Source organism: Antechinus flavipes, chromosome 4 (genome assembly GCF_016432865.1).
Source record: "Antechinus flavipes isolate AdamAnt ecotype Samford, QLD, Australia chromosome 4, AdamAnt_v2, whole genome shotgun sequence".
Taxonomy (NCBI): domain Eukaryota; kingdom Metazoa; phylum Chordata; class Mammalia; order Dasyuromorphia; family Dasyuridae; genus Antechinus; species Antechinus flavipes.
In genome coordinates this window covers 174,548,230-174,575,604 of record NC_067401.1, presented here as the reverse complement: position 1 = coordinate 174,575,604, position 27,375 = coordinate 174,548,230, and the positions used below count along the sequence as shown (strand labels likewise).

Here is a 27,375-nt window from a genome sequence, read left to right as displayed (position 1 = left end):
AGAGACAGACAAAAGCAAGAGAGAGAGATAACAGAGACAGAGAAACAGAGACAGACAAAAGCAAGAGAGAGAGATAACAGAGACAAAGAGACAGAAACAGATAGACCCACAGTGAGAAATAGAGAGAAAAAAGTGGGGGTGGGGGGTGGGAGATGATTAGACAAAGAAGGGAAAGGAGCAGGAGGAGGAGAAGGAAAAAGAAGGAAAGAAAGAAGAAAGGAAGGAAAGAAAGAAGGAAGGAAGGAAAAAAGGAAAGAAAGAAGGAAGGAAAGAAGGAAGGAAGGAGGAAGAGAAAAATAGCGACATACAGAGGTGCAGATAGAAACAAGAGACAGAAGCATAAAGAAATAGAGAATGAAATAGAAATAGATCACAGAGAGAAAGAGAAAGAGAGGAAGAAGAGAAACAGAGAGACAAAGACAGACAGAGACAAAGATAGAAACAGAGAAAGACAGAGATAAAGAACAAAGAAAGAGAGAATGAATGAGAATTTCTTTTTTATCAACTTAGTTGATACTTACTTGTTTTCTGTTTTGAGTTTTATTTTTTATTTTATTTTTGGCCAGACTCTGACAGTAAAGGAAGATCAAATTTTCTCCATGAATCCTCCCAAATATGACAAGATCGAGGATATGGCCATGATGACCCATTTGCACGAGCCAGCTGTCTTGTATAACCTCAAAGAGCGTTATGCAGCCTGGATGATCTATGTGAGTACACACCTGAGTTCTGTAGCAATTCATTCAAGTTTGGCCCTCTAGCAACTCACAAATTTAATGTGAAAGCACAAACAAATGATGCATTCAAGATATTGAGGTTTATGAAACAAGTTACTAGGTTACCCAGATCAAATATACAGGTCAATTAAACAGAGAAATTGATGAGGTAATTATTTCCTTTCTTCATACAGACTTACTCAGGGCTCTTCTGTGTCACTGTTAATCCCTACAAGTGGCTGCCAGTGTATAACCCAGAGGTAGTGGCTGCCTACAGGGGTAAAAAGCGACAAGAGGCCCCGCCCCACATCTTCTCCATCTCTGACAATGCTTATCAGTTCATGTTAACTGGTAAGTGATTCAATATTAACCAATCTAAAGTATACAAGACATCTAATAACAATGATAATAATACTAATACTAGCAATGAAGAGCACAGCTAGGGCCAATACCTTGGAAGTAAAACATTTCCACAAAAGAATAATAAGTCATCAAGTCATTGGGAAATGTTTTCAGGATAAAATTCCATTCCAAAGATGAAGAGAGTATTTCTTACATAGCTATCCTAATGTTCTAGTTAACCAGAGCTAACTTCAATTTAACTAACTTTGAACTTAGAATCTCTTTTTCTATTATGCCAAAATAAATGAAATACTTGTGGTGGGCTTTATCTCTGCCAAAAGCTAATAGATAGATCATATAGACAATTTTACTTAAGAACTTTCAAGCATTATTGAAGTAATATTATATTTAAACTATCATCTTGACAGGTGATTGAATATATAACATGAAACTGAAATTTTTCACTACAATCATTTGTATCTCCATTACATATCACAGATTGTACCATAATCAGTAGTTTATAAGATTATAAACTTTACCTTTTCAGGAATATTTTATGATCTACTTAAATATGTTTGGAATTTTGTAAAACAAAGAAAACTCAAAATCACTTTTTATATCGTTCAGAAATGATCATTTTAAGAAAACAATCTTTTTTTATTTCAATTTACTCCTTCTAGGAAGTTAAGTATACTTAAAACTCTTGTTTTCTTTTTCACAGATCGGGAGAATCAGTCAATCTTGATCACGTATGTACATGTCATATTAGAGGATAGGGATGAAGGTTAATAATTGCATTGCTTATAATTATTTGAGAGTCTGATCATTTCTCTCATATGGGTTGGCAGTGGAGAATCCGGGGCTGGAAAGACTGTTAACACCAAACGTGTCATCCAGTACTTTGCAACAATTGCAGTGACTGGGGAAAAGAAGAAAGAAGAACCAACTCCTGGAAAGATGCAGGTAAACCCTTCCTGACATTGGAGACAATGGAAAGCAGCATTGTAGAGTATATACAAATGTCTGACAACAATCTTTCAGAAATGTAGTGATGAGATCCCTATTGCCAGAGGCTGTGACCATGGTAAAGGAAAGAGCTAAAATTGTGAGGCTAGGACCAGTGAATGGAAATATTTAACAAAAAGGTTGCCTCTTCTAGTATTCTTTTATTTATTTATTCATAAAATTAAATCCATTCATAAACATTTATTAATCATAAACATTTATTAATTGTTCATTAAATATTTTAAGGTAAAACATTGTTCTAGTACCAGGGAAATATAAAAATTAGTTAAGATGCTTTGCTTGACTGCACTGACATTACAGTCTAGTAACACGATAGATATCAATTCTGATAACACAAGGTAAGATGATAACTGGAGTAGCAAGAGAAGAACAGAAGAGATTATTTAGTAATACAGAAATCCCTTAGCTTAGTTGAATTCCTGTAAATTTCCTTTCTGCTGATTCTTAGAATCATAAGAAATATACAACATCAGCTAGATTAGAAGGGGAACCAGGTGAGTCATTTCAGCAGAATACAGACGATTTCCCCTAAAGACATTCATCCTTTACGCTTTTTATTTTAAGGGGACCCTTGAAGATCAAATCATCAGTGCCAATCCCCTACTGGAGGCCTTTGGCAATGCCAAGACAGTGAGAAATGACAATTCTTCTCGTTTTGTAAGTTTCCATCTATTCTTTCTCATTTACCAAGTATTAGGACTATCATATCTATGTGATATGTCAGTATTCCTGAATATAGTTCTCAGAAGCACAAATAAATTCTGTATTCCCATTGATATATATGACAACAAAAACTCTTTTATGATCTTCTTTTAAAGGGTAAATTCATTAGGATTCATTTTGGCACCACAGGAAAACTGGCTTCTGCTGATATTGAAACTTGTAAGTGCATCGAAAAGAGTAATCTAGCTTTTTTTTTTTCCTTTAGAGATTTAAAACAAAAATCATCTCCTTATCTATTTTCTTTTCTTCTTGTTTTCAGTCTTTATATTTACATTTTTTTCTTTTATACATACTTTAGATCTATTAGAGAAGTCCAGAGTTACCTTTCAGCTCAAGGCTGAAAGAAGTTATCACATCTTTTATCAGATCATGTCCAACAAGAAGCCAGAGCTTATTGGTGAATAAATCACTTTTGATTTATATGTCAGATATTAATAACTTTTCAAATAATTTATATTGTGATGTTTTATATAAAAGTAATAATTCTGTCTACATTTGCCCATTTGTGCAGAGATGCTTTTGATCACCACCAACCCATATGACTTTGCATTTGTCAGTCAAGGGGAGATCACTGTTCCTAGCATCGATGACCAAGAAGAGCTAATGGCTACTGATGTAAGTTGCACAGAGTGAAAAACAAAAGGATCATTTTCATTTGTGAAATATATTCAACTTTCATTTTTCCATTTATTTAAAAGGAATAGCAAGTTGTACATAATAGTTGTGCAGCTTCATGTGCAATCATTTTTTATTATACTGTTAGGAAAATGCTTGTTTCATCCTACAAATTTAAAATAAAATAAATTTTAAATAGGAAATAGCTAATTGACCTTAGGATCAGGTGATTCAAAATCAACTTCCAATACATATGAGCTAAGTGAAGGTGAGGAAATTGCTTAATCTCTTAGTGGCCCCAGTCAACTTCTTAAATTGAATAAAGTTATAGAATAACATTGGTAATTGGAATTTCCTCATTGAAAGTCCCCAATATCAATGAAGTCACAGGATTGGGATTTTTTTGTTTACAAAAGTAAACAGTAGTTAAGCATTTTTTTCTTTTTCTTTACCAAATCTGTAATTTCATCAGTATACAAGATAGAACCTACCTACTTTCCAACTCTCAGTCTTACAGAGGGTGTGTGTGTGTGTGTGTGTGTGTGTGTGTGTGTGTGGTCCTTCTGACTTGAAAGAGCTTTCATTGGAGCAAGGTTATTAAAAAAAATTTAATGCCTCACAGTGGGATAATAGAGAATTAAGTAACTGGAAATTTGTATGAATAAAAAAAAAGAGAAGCGAGAAAAATAATGGGGAAATAGGAAAGCTTTGCCTGTTATTGTTAAAGCAATCTTCAGGATTGGTAAAGTGATGAAGAAACCTTCCCACTCCCGTAATGAAGAGCATCTACAACTTTGACATTCTCCTTCATACATATCATATTTGCCTTGTATTATAGTTATTTGTGTCCAAATATTCAGTCCCCCTTGTTTAATTGTAAGTTTTTTGAAAATGAGTCTGTCTCATTTATCTTTAAAGATCCTCTAGTACCTAGTCTAGTGTCTCATATGCTTAATAAATGTTTGTTAAATAGATTTGAAGACAATATGCTTATAGATAACTGAGATTGGGGAATTTATTGTATTAAATCTTTTGTCAGAGTGCTGTTGATATCCTGGGTTTCAGTAATGATGAAAAAGTGGCCATTTATAAGCTAACGGGAGCTGTCATGCATTATGGTAACATGAAATTCAAACAAAAGCAACGAGAGGAGCAGGCTGAACCAGATGGCACAGAAGGTATTGATAATTCTAGATAGCACTTATGAATGATAGACTTGTCTAATAAATAACTAATTGAATCACAGAAATATAATATGCCTTTCTATACCTTGTACTGCTAAGCCTAGAAAAGACATAATAAACAGTTGTTAATGGAATAACAGTGCCATGTTCTCAGAAGCCAATTGGCCAATAAACATGACCGATGATTTTAATGCTGTATCCACACGAATTTAATTCTCTCTAGTTTCTCTCTGACTCTAGCCTGCATTCTTCTTTCTATTTAGCAGTATTCCAAATTAGTTATTCTTTCCAGACATCAAACTCCTCACCTATAAAATGAGGGTGTCAGGTAGCTAGGTGATTCAACAAACAAACATACTCAAATAGGGTCATGACATGACTAATAGACTAAACAATAACAACAAAAAGGTGCTTTTAAAATGTTTATTGACTAATTGATACAATCCTTCTCCTGTAGAGTTTATAATCTAATAAGAGCATCATAGTAGATTACCAATACTTTTGATCTATAGATAGTATTTATAGGTAAAATATTTTTATATCACATGTCCCAATTGTCACTGCAAAAATTAATCAACAAAATTCAAAAGACCAAATTGCTAATAAAAAACATCTTTGTAAATGAATTTTAATCAGAATCTAAAGGTTAGGGATTGTGGAATTAGAAACATCAATATCACAAGGGATCACAGTGTAAACTACTTTTGAAGAATCAAGGATTTGTTAACATCCATATTTCTCTCAGAAATTTTGAGATCAATTTGATTTTTTCTGCTCTGTGAACCCCCTTTTCTTCTCTCTATGCTTTTATAGTTGCTGACAAGGCTGCCTACCTTCAAAGTTTGAATTCTGCTGACCTCCTTAAAGCTCTTTGCTATCCTAGAGTGAAGGTTGGAAATGAATATGTAACCAAAGGTCAGACTGTACAGCAGGTAAATATGGTTAAAGTCAATTAATTCAAATCAATCAAAGAAAACTCTAAGGGTTCGTTCTTCTCTCTGACTTCAGAAACGATATATTCTTCTTAAAGGTATACAATTCTGTGGGTGCTTTGGCAAAAGCTATCTATGAGAAGATGTTCTTGTGGATGGTCACTCGTATCAACCAGCAACTAGACACCAAGCAGCCCAGACAATACTTCATTGGAGTCTTGGACATTGCTGGCTTCGAGATCTTTGATGTAAGTTATTAGGAAAAACAGAGCACTAAATGGAGAAGTCTACATAATTTGCTTTTCTCTAACTTCCCTTGTTTTTCAACTCATTCATATGTTTTGCATTTGACACATTCAGTTCAATAGCCTGGAGCAGCTGTGCATCAACTTCACCAATGAGAAACTACAACAGTTCTTCAACCACCACATGTTCGTGCTGGAGCAGGAGGAGTACAAGAAGGAAGGCATCGAGTGGGAGTTCATTGACTTTGGGATGGATCTGGCTGCCTGTATTGAACTTATTGAGAAGGTGTGTATACCTTCATTACTCAAAATGCTTAAGAAAATTTTAATTTTTGCTCAAGAATTTTTTTTATTATAGCTTTTTATTTACAAGATATATGCATGGGTAATTTTTCAGCATTGACAATTGCAAAACCTTTTGTTCCAGTTTTTCCCCTCTTTCCTCCTATTCCTCCCCCAGATGGCAGATAGACCAATATATGTTAAATATGTTAAAATATATGTTAAATATAATATATGTATACACATCCATACAGTTATTTTGCTACACAAGAAGAATTGGACTTTGAAATAATGTACAATTAATCTGTGAAGGAAATCAAAAATGCAAGCAAACAAAAACAGAGGGATTAGAAATGCTATGTAGTAGTTCACACTCATTTCTCAGAGTTCTTTTGCTGGGTATAGCTGGTTCTATTCATTATTGAACAAATGGAACTGATTTGGTTCATCTCATTGTTGAAGAGAGTCACATTCATCAGAACTGATCATCATATGGTATTGTTGAAGTACAAAATGATCTCCTGGTCCTGCTCTTTTCACTCAGCATCAGTTCATATAAGTCTCTCCAGGCCTTTCTGAAATCATCCTGTTGGTCATTTCTTACAGAACAATCATATTCCATAACATTCATATGCCACAATTTATTCAGCCATTCTCCAATTGATGGGCATCCACTCAGTTTCCAGTTTCTAGCCACTACAAAGAGGACTGCCACAAACATTCTTGCACATATGGGTCCCTTCCCCTTCTTTAAAATTTCTTTGGGATATAAGTCCAATAATAACACTGCTGGATCAAAAGGTATGCACAGTTTGATAACTTTTTGAGCATAGCTCCAAATCGCTCTCCAGAATGTCTGGATGTATTCACAATTCCACCAACAATGTATCAGTGTCCCAGTTTTCCCACATCCCCTCCAACAGTCACCATTATCTTTTCCTGTCATCCTAGCCAATCTGAGAGGAGTGTAGTGGTATCTCAGAGTTCTAATTTGCATTTCTCTGATCAATAGTGATTTAGAGCACCTTTTCATATGACTAGAAATAGTTTCAATTTCTTCATCTGAAAATTGTTCATATCCTTTGGCCATTTATTAATGGCTTGATTTCTTATAAATTAGAGTCAGTTCTCTATATATTTTGGAAATGTTGCTCAAGAATTGTTAACACTCCTAAAATTAATTGCTTCCTCACCTCTTCAGAGTAGGAAGCTTTGTGTGAATTTATTATTGTACTTGGAGCATTCCTGCCTCTAGGTCATTGACAAATAAATGGATCTCGACTTTTTTATTCATACTTCCAAGAAAAGTGCTTTTCTTCTTTTTCTAATTCAAAAGCATATTCTCAGTTATCTATTTCTTAAAGTATTGTTATAGGCACTTATTTTAAGGTCAGTAGTCTCTTGGTTCAAGACTGATGTTGAGATAAAATTATACACTCATAAGTTGCTGATTATCTAACAAAGGAGGAAGTTTACTTTGCCCTAACACAGCCAGAATATGCAAAAAAAAATATACAATGACCTTCTCTAATGTTAAATGGCCCCATCATCTCCAGTTGGAAATAGATCTGGTCAGTTAATCATCAGGGCATAAAAATTGTTGGTTCTACCATACTAGCATATTTTGACAATTTAAGCAGAGGGATTCTCATGAAGTGAATAAAATTTTATATCTTGAAGACTATTCTGGTTTTTGATACCACCTGAGATATCATGTTATTCTAACTATTAATTTAGATATTTCTTTTGAGATTGTCTTTTGAATCAGTCATGTTGTCTAATAGTTTAATTTTAATAGAAAACTAAAAGACAAAACAAATTATAATCATATATTTCACAATGTGGAGTCATAGTTCCAGGGGCATATAATTTTATAACGTAAGATGTACTTTTATATTAGAAAAGGTAGCTTTTTTTATCTCCATATAACTTTTCTTTTTATTTGATTTTGTTATCTCATTCTTGGTATTAACTATGTAGTAGTATTTATATTCACCTAAATTCACATATATCTACATATATCACATACATCTAAAAAGATGTATTTTCTGGCTATATAATTTCTACATACAGTTGAAGTAGTTTTTCCTGGGAGAATGTAATTAAATATCTCTTCTCTATCCTTAGCCAATGGGCATTTTCTCCATCCTAGAAGAAGAATGTATGTTCCCCAAGGCAACAGATACTTCTTTCAAGAACAAGCTGTATGAACAACATTTGGGAAAATCCAACAACTTCCAGAAACCCAAGCCTGCCAAAGGGAAGGCTGAGGCCCACTTCTCCCTGGTTCACTATGCTGGTACTGTGGACTACAACATTGCAGGCTGGTTAGACAAGAACAAGGATCCCCTGAATGAAACCGTGGTTGGGCTCTACCAGAAATCTGCAATGAAAACTTTGGCCTTCCTCTTTGCTGGAGGAGCTGCTGCTGAAGCAGGTAATTTTTCTTAGTACCAAGGATTCTTAACCATTTTTGTGTCATGAGCCTGTTTGGCAGCCTGGTGAAATCTATGGTTCCCTTTCAGAAGAATATTTTTATGTACATAAAATATATAGAGCTACAACGAAAACTATAAGTAATTACCAAAATATTTTCAGCATTGACAATAAGTTCATGAACTCCAGTTAAGAACCCTTTATACAGGGAGTTGGGTATCTGAAAAGTTATACTAAATGTTACCTCCAGGAAACAGGCCTATTTTGCTCAGGATAGAGAGATCCCATCCCTTCTCTATAATTCCTCTTATAATTATGTTTTGATGGATTTATCCTGGGAATCTCCTTTAATAAAATTGTATTCTCCTAGCCTACTGATATGTATAATAATCAATAATAATGAATAATAATAATAATAGTGTATGTAGGACAGTGTAAATAAGGACAAATTTTAAGAACTAAAAGGAATTTGGGTAGGAATTTTTTTAATTATAAGTAATAAATATGTAACATTTTATTTCTTTTTATTTTTCCAGAGGGTGGTGGTGGTGGCAAAAAGGGTGGCAAGAAGAAGGGTTCTTCTTTCCAGACGGTGTCAGCTCTTTTTAGGGTATGATATGATCTTTAAATCTATAGTAAGATGTAAAAACAATTATTCTTAAAAAGACCTAGAAAGTCTCTCAGGGAAAAATTTTAACTGAAGATATTCCAAAGAATTGATCAATCCACAAATACTTATAATGTCATTTCTCCAGTATATACTACAAATTTATTATAACAAAAGCCAAATTTCCTTTCAATCTAAAACTCAAGAGATATGCTCACATAATTATTGAAGGTTCAAGATTAAACTAAAATCTGCTTTCAGACCCAACTTTTTCTCTGTTATGTCAGTCTCACATAAGACTATTCAACCTTTCTCTGAATGGCAGTGTTTGAGATAAAGTTCAACTGAATTTGTATATAAACTTAAAGGATGAATACATTATTAAGATGTCCTTACTATCTGTCTGCTTTCATTTTCTTGGTGCATCCCAGTTTTTTTTTTTTTAACTTTTTTAAAGGTTAGTTATATTTATATCAACAAACCTAAAAGTCTAAAGAGAGCCCCAAATTCCTTTTCACATTTTTCTCCTTGCACAATAGCTTTTCTTGACAATATAGAGGAGGAGGCAACTAGGTGGCGTAGTGCATAGAGCACCAGATCTGAAGTCAGGAGGACCTGAGTTCAAATCTAGTCTCAGACACGCAATACTTCCTAGCTATGTGTCCCTGGGCAAGTCACTTAACCCCAATTGCCTCAGTCAAAAAAAAAAAAAAAAAAAGACAACATAGCACGAATAAACTTATTTTCTAACCCCTTTTAAATTTTTTCCAGGTAGTACTACAAAATTATAGTGAAGGATCATCAAAAATATTTATTGCTACTGTATATCTTGTTGGCATAATAAACTTACTATGTCTAAAACAAACCTTACTATCTTTTACTCCAAACCATTCTCTCTTCCAAATTTCACTTCTCAGGGCATCACTACTCTGCCAGTAATGCAAGGATCAAAACCCTGGTGTTATCCACAATACCTCTCACTCATTTCACATTTCAGTCCATTGATAAATCTTATTTCTACTTTCACATCAATCCTATATGTCTCATCTCCAACTACATAGACATTATCCTAGTTTAGGCTCTTATTACCTTACCTCTGGGCTATGGTAATAGCTTTCTAATATGTCTCCCTTTGCTCCAATTCATTCTCCACATAGCTGCCCAAGTAATTTTTTGAAGGCATAGGTCTATCACTCATCTACTCAAAAAATAAAAAAGGCTCCCTATCACCTCTAGAATCAAATATAAATCTCTCTGATAAAATCTCTTCAAAATCTGGCTCATTCCTACCTTTCCAGTCTTCTTACACTTTACTACTTTCCCATGATAACTCTATGTTTGAGACACTAATGTATTTGCTATTCCTAACACATGACATGTTCATTTCTCCATCTTCATGGTACTTTACATTAGCTGTCCACCATGTCTGGAATTCTCTCCCTCCAGTATCTGTTTCCTGGCTTCTTTTCCATATCACTTCAAACAATATCTTCTGCAAGAAGTCTTTTCCAGTCCTTCATAATATTTGTATTTTTACTCTGATATTTGTTCAAATTTACTGATTTTTCTTGTTTGTTTGTACATAGTCGTTTGTGTTTTGACTCTCACATTAGATCATCATCTCCCTAAGAACAAGGATTGGTTTTGTTTGTTTTTGTATCCCTAGCACTTGCCATAGTACCTAGCGCATAGTAAGGGCTTGTTGTTTGTTCATTCTTGAAGAGGACCATGATATCAGAGAGGTGATGCCATAGCATGCAAGTGAATTGGATTTGAGTGAGGGATGACTATATGAGATCACATGCTTCACTTTTCCCTCCAGACCATCTGGATCCAGTGGTCAGATGTAGATAAGGATGATTGAAGATGGCCCTGGATGAAATGGGAGACAAACCTTGGCCTTTTTAAGCTAAGATCTTAATAAATGCTTGTTGACTTATTAATATACTAGCATGAAGGTGACTCCTCTAAAAGAATATGTCAATAAAGCTCAAGTTCTGTTAGGCATAAAAAGCTTTAAGATGAACTATGTATCTGTTGCTTGAGAACCAGCCTAAATAATCTTCTGCTAAAAAGAATCATCAGATTTATTTAGAAGTTCTGCTTTGGTAAAGGAAGAATCCATGCCAAATGGAATCCCAGATTTTTGAGATGTTGAAGTGAGATAGGTGACTGATAAGGTTTTCAGGTAGTTAACAAGAGGAAATTATTAACATCTTTTCATGTGGTTTTATAGGAGAATTTAAATAAGCTGATGACCAACCTTAGAAGCACTCATCCTCATTTTGTACGCTGCCTCATTCCCAATGAAACTAAAACACCTGGTAAGAAACTGGTGATATTCAAGTAGGTGCCACTGTTTTTACCTTGATTTTTAAGTAAAATTTATGAGCTTTGGTATTGTTTTTCTCAGGTGCCATGGAACATGAACTTGTCTTGCACCAGCTGAGATGTAATGGTGTGCTAGAGGGCATCAGAATCTGCCGGAAAGGATTTCCAAGCAGAATCCTATATGCTGACTTCAAACAACGGTAAGACCTTCTCTATTAACATTATTTTCACCTTTAAATATCATATCATCTCTCTTTTACATGATTGCGCTTTTCAATGTTTCAACAACAAAATTTTAAATATTATCAATTGAAAAGTTATCTGAAAAGAGAAAAAGTCTGAGTAATTAATAGCACAGGAAATTTATTCTTCTAGCTACAGTAGAGAAATATCCTGGTCTGGATGGAACTCCATTTGATGGAAAACAGTACTATGTTTATTCATTCATTCATTCATTTGTTTATTTATTTATTTACCTGCCCATCTATTCATTTATTCACTAGTTTGTTTATTTATTTTTGAGACTGAGTTTTCCTATCTTGACCTATGTGGAAGCATAGCAGCTAGCACAGGCCCAATCTTTTTTTTTTTTTTTTAATAACTTTTTATTGACAGAACCCATGCCAGGGTAATTTTTTACAACATTATCCCTTGCACTCACTTTTGTTCTGATTTTTCCCCTCCCTCCCTCCACTCTCTCCCCCAGATGGCAAGCAGTCCTTTACATGTTAAATAGGTTACAGTATATCCTAGATACAATATATGTGTACAGAACTGAACAGTTTTCTTGTTGCACAGGAAGAATTGGATTCAGAAGGTATAAATAACTGGGGAAGAAAAACAAAAATGCAAGCAGTTTATATTCATTTCCCAGTGTTCTTTCTTTGGGTGTAGCTGCTTCTGTCCATTCTTGATCAATTGAAACTGAATTAGCTCTCTTTATCGAAGAAATCCACTTCCATCAGAATACATCCTCAAACAGTATCGTTGTTGAGGTATATAATGATCTCCTGGTTCTGCTCATTTCACTTAGCATCAATTCATGTAAGTCTCACCAGTCCTCTCTGTATTCATCCTGCGCATAGGCCCAATCTTACTACTGATTAGCATGAGACTTTTGATCTTTTCTGTTTCTGGCTTACACTGGTTCACCCTGCCTTTTAAACAGTCTACTGGCCCTTGATTCCCAGGAGCTTATTTACTAGTTTTAGTGCAGAATACTGATTTGTTTATCCAACTTCTGAAAAGAACTCCTAAAGTCAAGTAATCCCCCAGCCTCAACTTCTACCAGCAGCAGAGCCTACTTCATTAAAAAAAAATCAATATCTTTCATTTATATATCATCTCCATTTCCCAGCATATTCTTTCCTCCTCCAATATACATAAAGTTATAGTTCATAACAAAGAATACAAAAGAGGGAGGAAAAGTAGTCCATCAAATCTAACTAGTAAATCAACAAGTCTCCCACCTCTGCAAAGAAAGAGGTAGGGGGGTATTTATTCTTAGATATCTTCTTTAGGGCCAAGCTTGGTTATTAACCAAGTGTTTGTTTTGATTTTCTTGAATCAACACAATTTATAAACATTCTGGTGAGGCCGCAATGGTTATTCTTATTATTATAATAGATACAAGGTTTGTATAAGTTATTTGTATATAGATGATTCTCTTTAGCAGAAGATTAGCTCCCATCTGAAAATAACTTGATATTCTTCTTATTATAATAGATACAAGGTTTTAAATGCAAGTGCTATTCCAGAGGGACAGTTCATTGACAGCAAGAAGGCTTCAGAGAAACTTCTTGGATCCATTGACATTGACCATACCCAGTATAAATTTGGGCACACCAAGGTACCACTAACCACTAATTATAATTTCTACACTGGATAATTACTTTCCATTTGAAATATCTACTGGAAATTATCAAAATTAACTTTTCCTTTGTGAAGGTCTTCTTTAAGGCTGGTCTTCTGGGAACTCTGGAGGAGATGCGAGATGATAAATTAGCTCAACTTATTACCCGTACTCAAGCCATATGCCGAGGCTACCTGATGAGAGTAGAATTCAAGAAAATGATGGAAAGGAGGTGAGACCCATTTTTCACAGCGTCTATATTTCCTTTTCTTTTCATTGAATACTATTATACAATCTGCTAAATATATCCCTAATTAACCAGTCTATAAGCATTTATTAAATGTATTTTTCCAGAAACTATAGTAGGCATTGAGGATACAAATATGAAATTGAGACATCCTCTGTCCGTAATGAGATTGTATTCTCTTTTTCATAGGCCTCATTAATTTTTAATGGTACTTTATTTTCCAAATACATACAAAGACAGATTTCAATATTCACCTTTGCAAAACCTTATGTTCCAATTTTTTCTCCCTGTCTTCTCCTCTGTCCTCTTCCTAAGACAGCAAGCAATCTGATAGAGGTTAAACATGTACAATTCTTCTAAATATATTTTATATTCTTCATGCTGAGCAAAGAAAAAAAGATCAAAAGGGAAAAGACAAGGAAAAAAATAAATAACAATAAAAAAGTGAAAATACTATATATGATCCTTTGTTCTCCTAATTTGCTTATAGTATCACCTTTTATGTGTAAATCTCGAATCCTTATCTTTATACAGGGTGTTAGATATTGGTCTATGCCTAGTTTCTGCAATACTGGTTTCCAAGCTTTTTTTAATTTAATTTTATTTTTTTAGCAATTCTTGACAAATAGTGAGTTCTTATCCCAGAAACTAGAGTCTTTGGGTTTATCAAACATATTGACTATTGTGTCTTGTGAACCTAACCTATTCCACTGATCCAATACTCTGTTTCTTAGCCAGTACCAAGTGGTTCTGATGACCACTCCTTTATAATATAGTAAATCTCGCACATCTAGCTTCATTACTTTTGAAATGGATTTTCATTTACAGAGAATCCATCTTCTGCATCCAGTACAATGTCCGTGCTTTCATGAATGTCAAGCACTGGCCCTGGATGAATCTATTTTTCAAGATCAAACCCCTGCTTAAGAGTGCAGAAACAGAAAAAGAGATGGCCAACATGAAGGAAGAATTTGAAAAAGCCAAAGAAGATCTTGCCAAGTCTGAGGCTAAGAGAAAGGAACTGGAGGAAAAAATGGTGGCTCTGGCACAAGAGAAAAATGACCTCCTTCTCCAAGTACAATCTGTGAGTATCCTGCTATAGTCATTCTGCAGCAATCAGGTTTATTTAATAATAACAATCATTTAGTTTTTATTAAGTGTCTACTCTCATTTATTATTCTATCACTACCATATAAGATATGATATATTTTTTAAATTTATAACTTTAATTTAATTTAATTTTTTATAATAACTTTTTATTGACAGAACCCATGCCAGGATAATTTTTTACAACATTATCCCTTGCACTCACTTCTGTTCCAATTTTTCCCCTCCCTCCTTCCACCCCCTCTCCCAGATGGCAAGCAATCCAAATATGTTAAATATGTTGCAGTATATCCTAGATATAATATATGTATGCAGAACCAAACAGTTCTCTTGTTGCACAGGGAGAATTGGATTCAGAAGGTAGAAATAACCCGGGAAGAAAAACAAAAATGCACACAGTTTACATTCCTTTCCCAGTGTTTTTTCTTTGCATATAGCTGCTTCTGTCCATCATTGATCAGTTGGAACTGAGGTAGATCTCTTTGTCAAAGAAATCCACTTCCATCAGAATACATCCTCATACAGTATCGTTGTTGAAGTATATAATGATCTCTTGGTTCTGCTCATTTCACTTAGCATCAGTTCATGTATGTCTCTCCAAGCTTCTCTGTATTCATCCTGCTGCTCATTTCTTATAGAACAATAATATTCCATAACATTCATATACCACAATTTACCCAACCATTCTCCAATTGATGGGCATCCATTCATTTTCCAGTTTCTAGCCACTACAAACAGGGCTGTCACAAACATTTTGGCACATACAGGTAGGTCCTTTTTCCTTCTTTAATATCTCTTTGGGATATAAGCCCAGTAATAGCACTGCTAGATCAAAGGGTATGCACAGTTTGATAACTTTTTGGGCATAATTCCAGATTGCTCTCCAGAATGGTTGGATTCATTCACAACTTCACCAACAATGCTTCAGTGTCCCAGTTTTCCCCGCATTCCCTCCAACATTCATCACTATTTTTTCCTGTCAAGATATGATATTTTTAAAAATTATTTTAGAAAGATATAAACTGAACAGGAAAAGATATTGGTTGTAGAATTAGAAATCATGAGTTTGACTCCAGGCTCTGTTATTAGTTTTGTAACTCTGACAAAATTGCCCCTGTGCCTCAGTCTTATTTGTAAAATGAACTTAACAATTATATTACCTATCTCACAAATTTTTTTTGTAAAATATTTTATGAACCTTTAAGTGCTATGTAAATGTGAATTGTTATTTCAATCTAATTTTCAAAAACACCTGAAACAACTCTTGAAAGCAAAAGATAGACACTTCCTAAATAATTTTTACACATGTGTATACTATTCATTTAATGTAAACTTACAAACACATTTGTACATATCTACAAAAATCCATAAAAAACCAGAAACACATATATGTGGGTATATCCATCTACATGGGTGTAAATACACATGTACACACATGGTTCCATACATAAGTACATATATGTTTATATGTGCATGTATGTGTATGTGTTGTATATTCCTTGATTTTTTTTGTCCTGACTTCCCAAAATTCTTTAATTAGATTGGGCTAAATTTTCCTTTGGAAAAAAATTTTTTTGAGTGGCCAACATAAATCAGAATGTGCTTTTTCTTCATCAGGACAAAAAGTAAGCTAAAAGAAGTTACACATAGAACTCTTAATAATGGATAGATGTAGAAGAGGGAAATAGTCTCTGTTCTTCCATAGTCACTGATTTTTCTTTCTTCCCCCTTTTCCCCTGAAAGGGAGCTCCCTTTCAACTTCTTAGGGTACTGGCACTAATATTCAATTAATCACAATCAAATAAAATCGTAATCGATAGTATCTGCAATATAATAAGTTTAACTTATAAGCAAGATAGTGCTTTGTTGAATTTGAATCAACAGCTACTGTCTATTTCTACTTCCCTTTTAGTAGATATGCTTTGAACCTAAATCCTAGGTTTCAAAGGAAAAGAAAACAAAATAGATCACTCTGAAAATTATTTTGTGTTCTCATTCTCCTACCTGTTTTTTTTCCTTCAAGCTTTCTTTTATAGATTATATACATTTACAATGCCATTTCACACCTAAACTTTCCAATGTACTTCCTCATTTTAACCATTTATCCTGTAAATTAAGAGTGCAAGAAGTCCAGGACACAAGTGATAACACAAAGGATTACATGTTATTTGTCTTTATTACATATCTATTTCAGATTTTAAATATTTTAGGGAAATATGAATAAAGATGGTAACTTATGGTGTTCCTCAAAAATATATATTCCTATTTAGGGTTTTTTTTTTTTTAACAAACTGGAGAATTTCAGTTTTGTAAAATGTCTGCTTTTTTCTCTCTGCTCTGGCTCTGTCTTCCACACTTCAAGCTTGTTATAAGATTAAAATCAGATAATTTACATTGAAGGAATTTTTAAATGATAAAAGCATGATAGAATTTTAGGGCACTATTATGCAAAATAAATTGATAAATTAATTTTAACTGATCAGTTGGATGAATCAGTCAATCAAGTTAGCACATATAAATCCAAAAACTGATTTTTTTCTTGGATTTCTCTACTTTTTGGACAAGTTGCTTTGTGTAATATAGACATAGCTTTAGAAAAAAAAAAAACTTTCCTATCATAGGAAGCAGAAGGCTTGGCTGATGCAGAGGAGAGATGTGACCAGTTAATCAAAGCCAAAATCCAACTTGAAGCTAAAATCAAGGAAGTGACTGAAAGAGCTGAGGATGAGGAGGAGATCAATGCTGAACTGACAGCCAAAAAAAGGAAACTGGAAGATGAATGTTCAGAACTCAAAAAAGACATTGATGATCTTGAACTGACCCTAGCCAAGGTGGAAAAGGAGAAACATGCTACAGAAAACAAGGTACAAATAGTATCCATGAAAATGAAATGATTTATATTATGCGTATATTGTGTACAAGTATGACACAATGTAAACTAATGCAAAAATATTTTCTCTCATAAAGGTCAAAAACCTCACAGAGGAGATGGCAGGGCTGGATGAAAACATTGCTAAGCTCACCAAAGAAAAGAAAGCACTCCAAGAGGCTCATCAGCAGACCCTGGATGACTTGCAGGCAGAAGAAGACAAAGTGAATACATTGACTAAAGCCAAAACCAAATTGGAACAACAAGTAGATGATGTAAGTATTAAAACACATAGACCCATACAGTTGTGTGGTTTTTTTTAAACACTAATTAACTCATAGAATTTTAAAGCTGGAAATTTTTTTAAAAGGTAATTTTCTTCTTTAATACAAAATAAACCATTTTCATATCAAAGAAATAACGATACTGCCTTCATGAAATGTTTTTAACATAGCTGATTTTCCACCAACAATCGTATTATTTTAAAAATTGGAATTAGTTTGGTTTAAAATTTTTCATCTTACTACATATATATTAGTGACAACATATTCATATTTATAGAAAACAAATTAATAAAATGCATTTAAAAACAGCTTGAAGGATCTTTGGAACAAGAAAAGAAACTCCGCATGGATCTAGAGAGAGCAAAGAGGAAACTAGAAGGTGACCTAAAGTTGGCCCAAGAATCCACAATGGATATTGAAAATGACAAAGCTCAGCTTGATGAAAAATTAAAAAAGTAAGTAAAAGTACAGCATAACTCCATTATTAAACTGAATGATAAAATGTTGCTAAAAAAAAAAAGATAGGTCTGGAAAAGTTTTATAGGACAAATTTAATTAGCTTAGAAAGTGTTTATTTGTTAGCCCTGTTTTCTAAAATTCACATAACAGAGGGATACTAATGTTTTGTTTTAAAAAATAAAGAGAACCTTATGGAATTATTGTTTTCAACTTTCATTGCTTTTCTAAAAGGAAAGAGTTTGAAATGAGCAACCTGCAAAGCAAAATTGAAGACGAACAAGCTTTGGGTATGCAGTTGCAGAAGAAGATCAAGGAGTTGCAGGTAAAGTCAGCACTTCTTTGTGTTTCAGACATCATAGAAACATTCATTGACAGAAAAGGGCTAATGGATGTGTTTTTCCTTATTGCCAGGCCCGCATTGAAGAACTGGAGGAGGAAATTGAGGCAGAACGCGCCTCACGGGCAAAAGCTGAGAAGCAGAGATCTGATCTCTCCAGGGAACTTGAGGAGATCAGTGAGCGCTTGGAAGAAGCTGGAGGAGCGACTTCAGCTCAGATTGAGATGAACAAGAAACGAGAAGCTGAATTCCAGAAGATGCGCAGGGACCTTGAAGAAGCCACCTTGCAGCATGAATCCACAGCTGCTGCCCTCCGCAAGAAGCATGCAGACAGTGTTGCTGAGCTTGGGGAACAAATTGATAACCTGCAGAGGGTCAAACAGAAACTGGAGAAGGAGAAGAGTGAATTGAAAATGGAGATTGATGACCTTGCTAGTAATATGGAGACTGTTTCCAAAGCCAAGGTACTGTGGTCTCCCTTCATTTTTGTTTGCAAAGAAAAAATGAAAACAAATGTCTATTTTTGCCTATATTGAATATCAAGTTTTTGGGAATATAAGATTCAGAGCTAGAAGAGAACTTAGACACCATCTAACCTACTCATTTACCCGAGAAAAATGATGATTTTGCTGACTAGATATTGCCAGTATGAAGAAGAAGAAACTAAGGCTGACTCCCATGCAAAAGAGTTCCCAGTTAACTAGTTCTTGATAGAAGATAAAGCAATATCTTTAATAATGAAGTTTGTGTATCTTAATTAGAATTATTTTATTAGAAAGGATTACATTCAATCTTCCCACATTTAATTTGCTGATGCAAATTTTCTTTAAGTTTTTTTCTTTATGTATAAGATATGATGGCAAAGAAAATAATTCTCTTGACTTTAGGCACATCTCTTATAGTACACAATTTTAATGATGCTAAAAGCATAAGCCAGTTTTGAATTTTCTTTGATTTCAGACTTACAAACTAAATTATAATTTCTTTTTTAATTCCTTATTTTATAGGCAAATCTGGAAAAAATGTGCCGTACCCTGGAAGACCAGCTTAGTGAAGTAAAAACCAAGGAGGAAGAGCAACAACGCCTAATAAATGACCTATCAGCTCAAAGAGCACGCTTGCACACAGAATCAGGTAAAGTATGTAGGATTTCTTGTAATCAGAGGGACTAGGTTCAAAGCCAGTCACATCATATCTTGGGCAGGTTACTTATCCCATCTGGACCTCAGCTACAATATAAGAGTTAAATAAGATGGCCTCATATATCCTATTCTTATAATATCCCTGAAGATGTTCTGAAAGGGAAGAAAATATCTTTTATTTTACTACTTCTATCAAATACAAATACCACTCAGTCAACACTGCAACTAATTGCTTCATGCTCATCTCCAACTTAATCTTTAAAAAAAAAAAAAAAGTTTTTTTAAATACATACAAAGTTAGTTTTCAACATCCACCCTTCCAAAACCTTGTGTTCCAAATTTTTCTCCTTCTCTCCCATTCTCACCCTCTCCTAGACAGCAAGTAATCCAATATAGGTTAAGCATGCAGTTCTTCAAAGCTTATTTCCACATTCATCATAATGCATGAGAAAAATCAGATCAAAAGGGAAAAAATGAGAAAGAAAGAAAAAGACAAACAACATCATCAACAACAAAGTAAAAATACTGTTTTGATCTTTTTTCCGTCTCCATAGTTCTCTCTCTGGATTCAGATTGCTTTTTCCACATAAGTCTTTTGGAACTGCATTAAATCATCTCATTGTCTTCAACTTAATCTTAATAGTGAAATATGAAGTTTATGTAACTGACAAATATTCCCTATAATCAATCAAAAGCATTTAATAAGGGCCTATTATGTGTCAGTTATTGTACTTGGGATAGAACTATAAAAGTAATAGAGTCCCTGTACCCAAGGAGTTCATATTTTAGTGGGAGATATGATTGCTCATAGATAAATAAATATAGTGTGTAAATAAAATAAGTATACAAGTGATTGGGAAGAGAAGAGTGTTAACACAAATGGAAGATCAAGTAAAGCTTTTTGAAGAAGTTAGACTTTGAGATGAATCTTAAAAGATGATACAGTTTCTAAGAACAACATGGGGCAAAAGCTATGCAAAGTCACAGGGATGTGAACAATGTGTACAATATGTAACTTTTTATTATCTCAATAATCAAGGAAAAACAGACTCCTAAAAATTAAATAAAGCCAGTACTTTTGAAGAGCTGTCTATTATTCCAAATTTCTCTACATCAAAGCAAATTCATTAGCTAAATTCACTTCACAAGAAGTACAATGGGGAAAAAAACATGTTTTATATAATGTTAATATGATTCCATTTTACATTATACCTTCTCCTTGATAGATGTATAAAATTTCTCATATATTGTACTTCTGTAGGTGAATTTTCACGTCAGCTTGATGAGAAAGACTCATTACTTTCTCAGTTGTCAAGAGGCAAACAAGCATTTACCCAGCAAATTGAGGAACTGAAGAGACAGCTTGAAGAAGAGACTAAGGTAAAATTTTCATTCCTGAGGTTTTAGAATATGTCCTCTCATTGAAGCAATGAGAGAAATAACATTGTCCAAGGCAATCATAAATCTTCTCTTTTTCATAGGCAAAAAATGCTTTGGCCCATGCTTTACAATCCGCTCGCCATGACTGTGACTTGTTACGGGAACAATATGAAGAGGAGCAGGAAGCCAAGGCTGAGCTACAGAGGGCAATGTCCAAGGCCAACAGTGAAGTTGCCCAGTGGAGGACCAAATATGAAACAGACGCTATTCAACGCACAGAAGAATTGGAGGAGGCCAAGTAAGGATCTTGGTTGAAGGGGCAAGAAATGGCAAAGATTAGGAAAGCATGTGGGAAAGAATAAATAATTTAGAGCTAGGAAGAATAAAAAATGCTTTAATATTTTGATAGTTTCTGTAATCTCTACAGGCCCCAGTTTCCTTATCTCTAGAATGGGGAATTGGATTAGGTTATCTCTAAAGTCTCTTTCAATACTAACTGTGAGGGTTATCTCTACTTTGTAGTGGGACAAGAAAAGAGGTCATTTACTGGTCAAATTCACAGTGGAATGTACAGGAAAGGAATTGCGCCCACATCCTTTTCTCACAGACATTTCTAGAAGAGAATGGGATATATCAAAATCCATATTACTCCCTCCCACTCAACAATTTCATACTCCCTTTTTATGTCAAAATTAAAGGATTTATCCCTCACATATACCAGAAAGATGCATATGCATATACTCACACAAATACAAAGATTTCAGGGCTTTGAAGAAATAAAAGCTTTGTCCTCAAAATATTAGATTCCCTTGTGCTGGATCTAAGGAAGTAAAAAAGAAATTCTGAGAGACAGATTGTCTTGAGAGGAACTATCTTGAGAAACACAGGAAAATAAATATTTTAAGAATAGCCTTGTAAAATTAAATTTCATAACTCACTCTTTTCCTGGTCATTCACTTTATTAAATGTGGCTCTTTTCAGAAAGAAACTGGCCCAGCGCCTGCAAGATGCTGAGGAACATGTGGAAGCTGTGAATTCTAAATGTGCTTCCCTTGAAAAGACCAAGCAGCGCCTACAGAATGAAGTAGAGGATCTCATGATTGATGTAGAGCGCTCCAATGCCGCCTGCGCTGCTCTCGATAAAAAACAAAGGAATTTTGACAAGGTATTTCAAGAGAAGTTTCTGTTTTGTGGGAAATATGCAAAACACATTGTTCTTGCCCATAGAGAATAATTATTAGCTGCTCTCTTAGGTATTGTCAGAATGGAAACAGAAATATGAGGAAACTCAGGCTGAACTTGAAGCTTCCCAGAAGGAGTCCCGGGCTCTCAGCACAGAGCTGTTCAAAATGAAGAATGCTTATGAAGAATCCTTGGATCAACTGGAAACCCTGAAGCGAGAGAACAAGAACTTGCAGCGTAAGTGCTTTTCTTCTCTTTTACCAGTAAAATGCTGGAGGGAAATCTTTTTTCTTTTCCTTTCCTGTTTGTTTGTTATCCTCACTCAGTTGACTTTTGTTTTTTGTTTACTAACCAACAGAGGAGATTTCTGACTTAACTGAGCAGATCGCAACCGGTGGGAAGCAGATCCACGAACTGGAGAAAATAAAGAAACAAATTGAGCAAGAAAAAGGCGAACTTCAGGCTGCCTTGGAAGAGGCTGAGGTATATGACAATCAATTAAACAAACAAGAAATTATTAAGCATTTGCTTTATGCCAATTGCTGATACAAATATACAGATGATAACACAAATATAAAAATGATATAAATATAAAAATGAGCTGATCTCTGCTTTTAGGAAACTTACATTATATCAGTATAGAAAAATACAACAAATGCTGTTTTCCCCATCCATTTAATAATCTATAATAATAATTTAATAATATAGTCATTGCAACCTAGCTCTATCATGTTAAAAAGGGGTGTTTCATGCATATGAGAAGCATAGTTACAATACTTTCCAAAATTAAAAAAATGAAATCACTATATCAAGATATAGTAATTGCTTCTTTTAAAAACTCATTGTATTGTTTAGAAGATACCTTTGTGCTCAACTGATTTTTTTTTTCCCATTAAGGCTTCACTTGAGCATGAAGAAGGAAAAATTCTGCGTATTCAACTTGAGTTAAATCAAGTGAAATCTGAAATTGACAGGAAAATTGCTGAGAAGGATGAGGAAATTGATCAGCTAAAGAGGAATCACCTCAGAGTTGTGGAATCCATGCAGAGCACACTGGATGCTGAGATCAGAAGCAGGAATGACGCCCTGAGGATAAAGAAGAAAATGGAAGGAGATCTGAATGAAATGGAAATTCAGCTGAACCATGCCAATCGCCAAGCTGCAGAAGCCCTAAGGAATCTGAGGAACACTCAAGGTATCCTGAAGGTAAGTTGACTTAAGTACATAAGATCTTTTATTAAATCTTCCATTCAGTTTTATATTTTTTAATTTTATAGTTAATATGTAAATATGATCTTAAAAATAATTTGTTCATGAGTGATGGGTTTAAGACACAGTTTACTTTGACTACAGTTTTTCAGATCGTAGGGCCTGAAAAAAAAATGCATACCCATTTGTATGATGTGGTTCTTCTAATCAGTTTTAATTTAAAATTAGATTTGTAATTTGTTTCTCTTATATTTGTAATCTAAATTATAAAAGACTCTAAGTACATAATGATTTTGTTAAAAAAAAAAAACTGTATTTGCCTAAGCTTTACTTTGATGTGTGAACATAAGAATGATTAGATGTCCAAAAGTGATTTTCCTTTGACATGCAGGACACCCAACTGCATCTGGATGATGCTATTAGAGGCCAAGATGACCTTAAGGAGCAGTTGGCAATGGTTGAGAGGAGAGCAAACTTGATGCAGGCTGAAATTGAAGAATTAAGAGCTTCTCTAGAACAGACTGAAAGGAGCAGGAAGGTAGCTGAACAAGAGCTTCTGGATGCCAGTGAAAGAGTACAACTTCTACACACCCAGGTAAGATTCATTTTTATCAATTGATCAAGAAGCGTTTATTAAGCACATAGTACCTAAAAGGCTCTATCCAAGGCATTGAAGATACAAAGACAAAAATAGTCTCCATCTTCAAGGGGCTTACATTCTATCAGAAATTAGAAATAGTTTCTAAAGATTGAGACAATTTTAGAAGTTATATCTAGCACTTGATATAAAATAATTATTGACTTTTCTAAAGTTCTAGAAAGACTACATAGTTGATATAATAATACCTATCTGAGTTTCAGATATATTTAGAGACCCCTTAGGTTTCAAGTTACATGAAAAGTATGTTGATTACAGTCTGGAGTGTTGCCTATTTCTAAGAAACAAATATAGAAAAACCTCTTCCAACCACTCTAAAATTCTAAAATTAAAATTAAAAGAATAAGTTTTAAAATATAAACCCAGGTGGATGAAGAAGCTAAGAGGCAAATTGAAAGTTTAGTGCTAATTTTGCTTATATTCTAAACTTTTTTTATCATATTTATCACATATATATATGGTTTAATTTTAATTATGTTATCAAGATTACTAATTGTGCAATATTTTAAAAAATATTTTAATCAGAACACTAGCCTGATCAACACTAAGAAGAAGCTGGAAACAGACATTACTCAAATACAGGGTGAGATGGAAGACATGGTTCAGGAAGCCCGTAATGCAGAAGAGAAAGCCAAGAAGGCTATCACTGATGTAAGCAGAAAACTCATTGATTTCTCTCCTTGATCTATTTCTATGACTACATGACATAGTTGTCTTGGTTTACTTGATAACCAGGCAGCCATGATGGCTGAGGAACTGAAGAAGGAACAAGACACCAGCGCTCACCTGGAAAGGATGAAGAAGAACATGGAACAGACTGTGAAGGACTTGCAGCATCGCCTTGATGAGGCTGAGCAGCTGGCCCTGAAAGGTGGAAAGAAGCAGATTCAGAAACTGGAAGCCAGAGTATATATCCTAAATATTAGATCTTTTCTAGTCTATTCTGTTGTCTGATTTCAGCAAAAACCATTGAAAACCAAATCAAATTAAACTTTGTTTTTTTCAAGGTTCGTGAGCTTGAAAATGAGGTTGAAAATGAACAGAAACGCAATGTTGAAGCTGTAAAGGGCCTACGTAAACATGAAAGACGAGTGAAGGAACTCACTTATCAGGTGAAGCTTTCTACCATTTTATATACCTGATTCTCCTTTCTCTTTCCCCTCAACCCCTTCTCCTCCCTCTCCCCAGCCCATGGAAATGAAAGATAATTATAGCTGTTGCATTTGAAATAATGAAATTACCTATTCATCAACTTTCAGACTGAGGAAGACCGTAAGAATGTTCTCAGGCTTCAGGACCTAGTAGACAAATTACAAACCAAAGTGAAAGCATATAAGAGACAAGCTGAAGAGGCGGTGAGTATAGTTCCTTGGCTATCATTTTTTTTTTAAATTTTATTTTATTTAATAATAACTTTGTATTGACAGAATCCATGCCAGGATAATTTTTACACGACATTATCCCTTGCAATCACTTATGTTTCGTTTTTTCCCCTCCCTTCCTCCTCCCCTCCCCCCCCCCAGGATGGCAAGCAGTCCTATATATGTTAAATATGTTGCAGTATATCCTAGATACAATACATATTTGCAGAACCGAACAGTTCTCTTGTTGCACAGGGAGAATTGGATTCAGAAGGTAAAAATAACTCGGGAAGAAAATCAAAAATGCAAATAGTTCACATTCATTTCCCAGTATTCCTTCTTTGGGTGTGGCTGTTTCTGTCCATCATTTCTCCAATGAAACTCAGTTAAGTCTCTTTGTCAGAGAAATCCACTTCCATCAGAATACATCCTCATACAATATCGTTGTCGAAGTGTATAATGATCTCCTGGTTCTGCTCATCTCACTTAGCATCAGTCCATGTAGGTCTCTCCAAGCCTCTCTGTATTCATCCTGCTGGTCATTCCTTACAGAGCAATAATATTCCATAACATTCATATACCACAATTTACCCAGCCATTCTCCAATTGATGGGCATCCATTCATTTTCCAGTTTCTAGCCATTACAAACAGGGCTGCTACAAACATTTTGGCACATACAGGTCCCCTTCCCTTTTTTAGTATCTCTTTGGGGTATAAGCCCAATAGAAACACTGCTGGATCAAAGGGTATGCACAGTTTGATAACTTTTTGGGCATAATTCCAGATCGCTCTCCAGAATGGCTGGATTCGTTCACAACTCCACCAACAATGCATCAGTGTCCCCGTTTTCCCGCATCCCCTCCAACATTCATCATTATTTTTTCCTGTCATCTTAGCCTTGGCTATCATTTGGATAAAGCAAATGTGTTTTATTTTTTCTTCTCTAGTTCTTTGGTGGTTACTGCATGATAATTCCCCACACCCCACACATTGCCTCCAAGAAACTAAACAGATCTGTGTTTCTTTTCTTGCCTTGCTGGCAACATCTTAAATTTAGGAAGGGTGGGAAAATAACAAGATGAGGAGGAAGTAGTCAGCTGAATTGTTCCATAGTCCCAAACTCTTCATTGCCAGCATTCAGCAATATTTTCCTTCTTCCTCTGAAAAAGAAATGCACACATCTCTTTTTTTTTCTGATGAATATGTTTTTTATTCTTAGGAGGAACAGTCCAATGTCAACCTCTCCAAATTCCGCAAGATCCAGCATGAGCTGGAGGAGGCTGAAGAACGGGCTGACATTGCTGAATCTCAGGTCAACAAACTTCGGGTTAAGAGTCGAGAAGTTCACACAAAGATTATAAGTGAAGAGTAATCACAACCTGATGCTTTGATGTGACTGAAGAAATGAACATAATGTGAAATTCTTGGTTACTTCATTCTGTAATTATTGTCTACTCTGTCTTTAATATCAAGGTAATAAATCCTAAAGAAAAATTTGCAAACCAAAGTTGCATTTGTCTTCTTACAATATTACTCCAGTAATATTAGGGGTAATAATAGTTCACATTTATATGGTGCCTTAAATTTGGAAAGTATTTATGTATTAGCACCTGAATTAATGACCATGTAATATAAAGTATTCCCATTTTACAGATTAGGTTTCTGAGGCTCAGAGATTAAATGATTTGTGTAGGGTTACTCTAATAGCAAATATTTGAAGTTTTAAATCCAAATCTTTTTTATTCCAACTCCAACATTCTATCAAATATGCTACTAATACTTTGGTTAAATCTCCATAATTCTGTTTCATGTTTTAGTTTCTTCTTTAAGGAATTATTTATCAACTCT

The 27,375-nt window shown here is 34.5% G+C and overlaps 1 protein-coding gene and 1 long non-coding RNA gene across 2 annotated transcripts in view; one reads left to right on the top strand and one right to left on the bottom strand.

The window, feature by feature from the left end:
• The window catches only part of LOC127560729 (myosin-4), a 30,890-nt gene extending 3,856 nt beyond the window's left edge, over positions 1-27,034 (top strand). The window contains exons 3-39 of the mRNA XM_051995553.1: positions 567-710; positions 911-1,067; positions 1,780-1,807; positions 1,907-2,021; positions 2,649-2,741; positions 2,903-2,966; positions 3,106-3,204; positions 3,319-3,422; positions 4,462-4,600; positions 5,420-5,538; positions 5,637-5,786; positions 5,899-6,069; positions 8,193-8,502; positions 9,038-9,111; positions 11,345-11,432; positions 11,522-11,639; positions 13,165-13,288; positions 13,387-13,523; positions 14,367-14,622; positions 17,267-17,509; positions 17,613-17,789; positions 18,108-18,253; positions 18,489-18,579; positions 18,669-19,058; positions 19,602-19,728; positions 20,998-21,116; positions 21,218-21,414; positions 22,098-22,281; positions 22,370-22,535; positions 22,657-22,781; positions 23,196-23,504; positions 23,899-24,102; positions 24,691-24,816; positions 24,901-25,071; positions 25,173-25,277; positions 25,425-25,520; positions 26,747-27,034. Coding sequence (XP_051851513.1) covers positions 567-710; positions 911-1,067; positions 1,780-1,807; positions 1,907-2,021; positions 2,649-2,741; positions 2,903-2,966; positions 3,106-3,204; positions 3,319-3,422; positions 4,462-4,600; positions 5,420-5,538; positions 5,637-5,786; positions 5,899-6,069; positions 8,193-8,502; positions 9,038-9,111; positions 11,345-11,432; positions 11,522-11,639; positions 13,165-13,288; positions 13,387-13,523; positions 14,367-14,622; positions 17,267-17,509; positions 17,613-17,789; positions 18,108-18,253; positions 18,489-18,579; positions 18,669-19,058; positions 19,602-19,728; positions 20,998-21,116; positions 21,218-21,414; positions 22,098-22,281; positions 22,370-22,535; positions 22,657-22,781; positions 23,196-23,504; positions 23,899-24,102; positions 24,691-24,816; positions 24,901-25,071; positions 25,173-25,277; positions 25,425-25,520; positions 26,747-26,899 — 5,619 coding nt within the window. The 3' untranslated portion in view covers positions 26,900-27,034. The remainder of the gene's footprint in view (positions 1-566; positions 711-910; positions 1,068-1,779; positions 1,808-1,906; positions 2,022-2,648; positions 2,742-2,902; positions 2,967-3,105; positions 3,205-3,318; positions 3,423-4,461; positions 4,601-5,419; positions 5,539-5,636; positions 5,787-5,898; positions 6,070-8,192; positions 8,503-9,037; positions 9,112-11,344; positions 11,433-11,521; positions 11,640-13,164; positions 13,289-13,386; positions 13,524-14,366; positions 14,623-17,266; positions 17,510-17,612; positions 17,790-18,107; positions 18,254-18,488; positions 18,580-18,668; positions 19,059-19,601; positions 19,729-20,997; positions 21,117-21,217; positions 21,415-22,097; positions 22,282-22,369; positions 22,536-22,656; positions 22,782-23,195; positions 23,505-23,898; positions 24,103-24,690; positions 24,817-24,900; positions 25,072-25,172; positions 25,278-25,424; positions 25,521-26,746) is intronic.
• LOC127560744 (uncharacterized) lies at positions 14,643-22,135 on the bottom strand. The gene is made up of 3 exons (XR_007953399.1): positions 22,055-22,135; positions 21,862-21,936; positions 14,643-15,621 (listed from the first exon to the last, which is right to left on the bottom strand). It is a non-coding gene; the product is annotated as an uncharacterized LOC127560744 (long non-coding RNA).
• Positions 27,035-27,375: the final 341 nt, after the last annotated feature.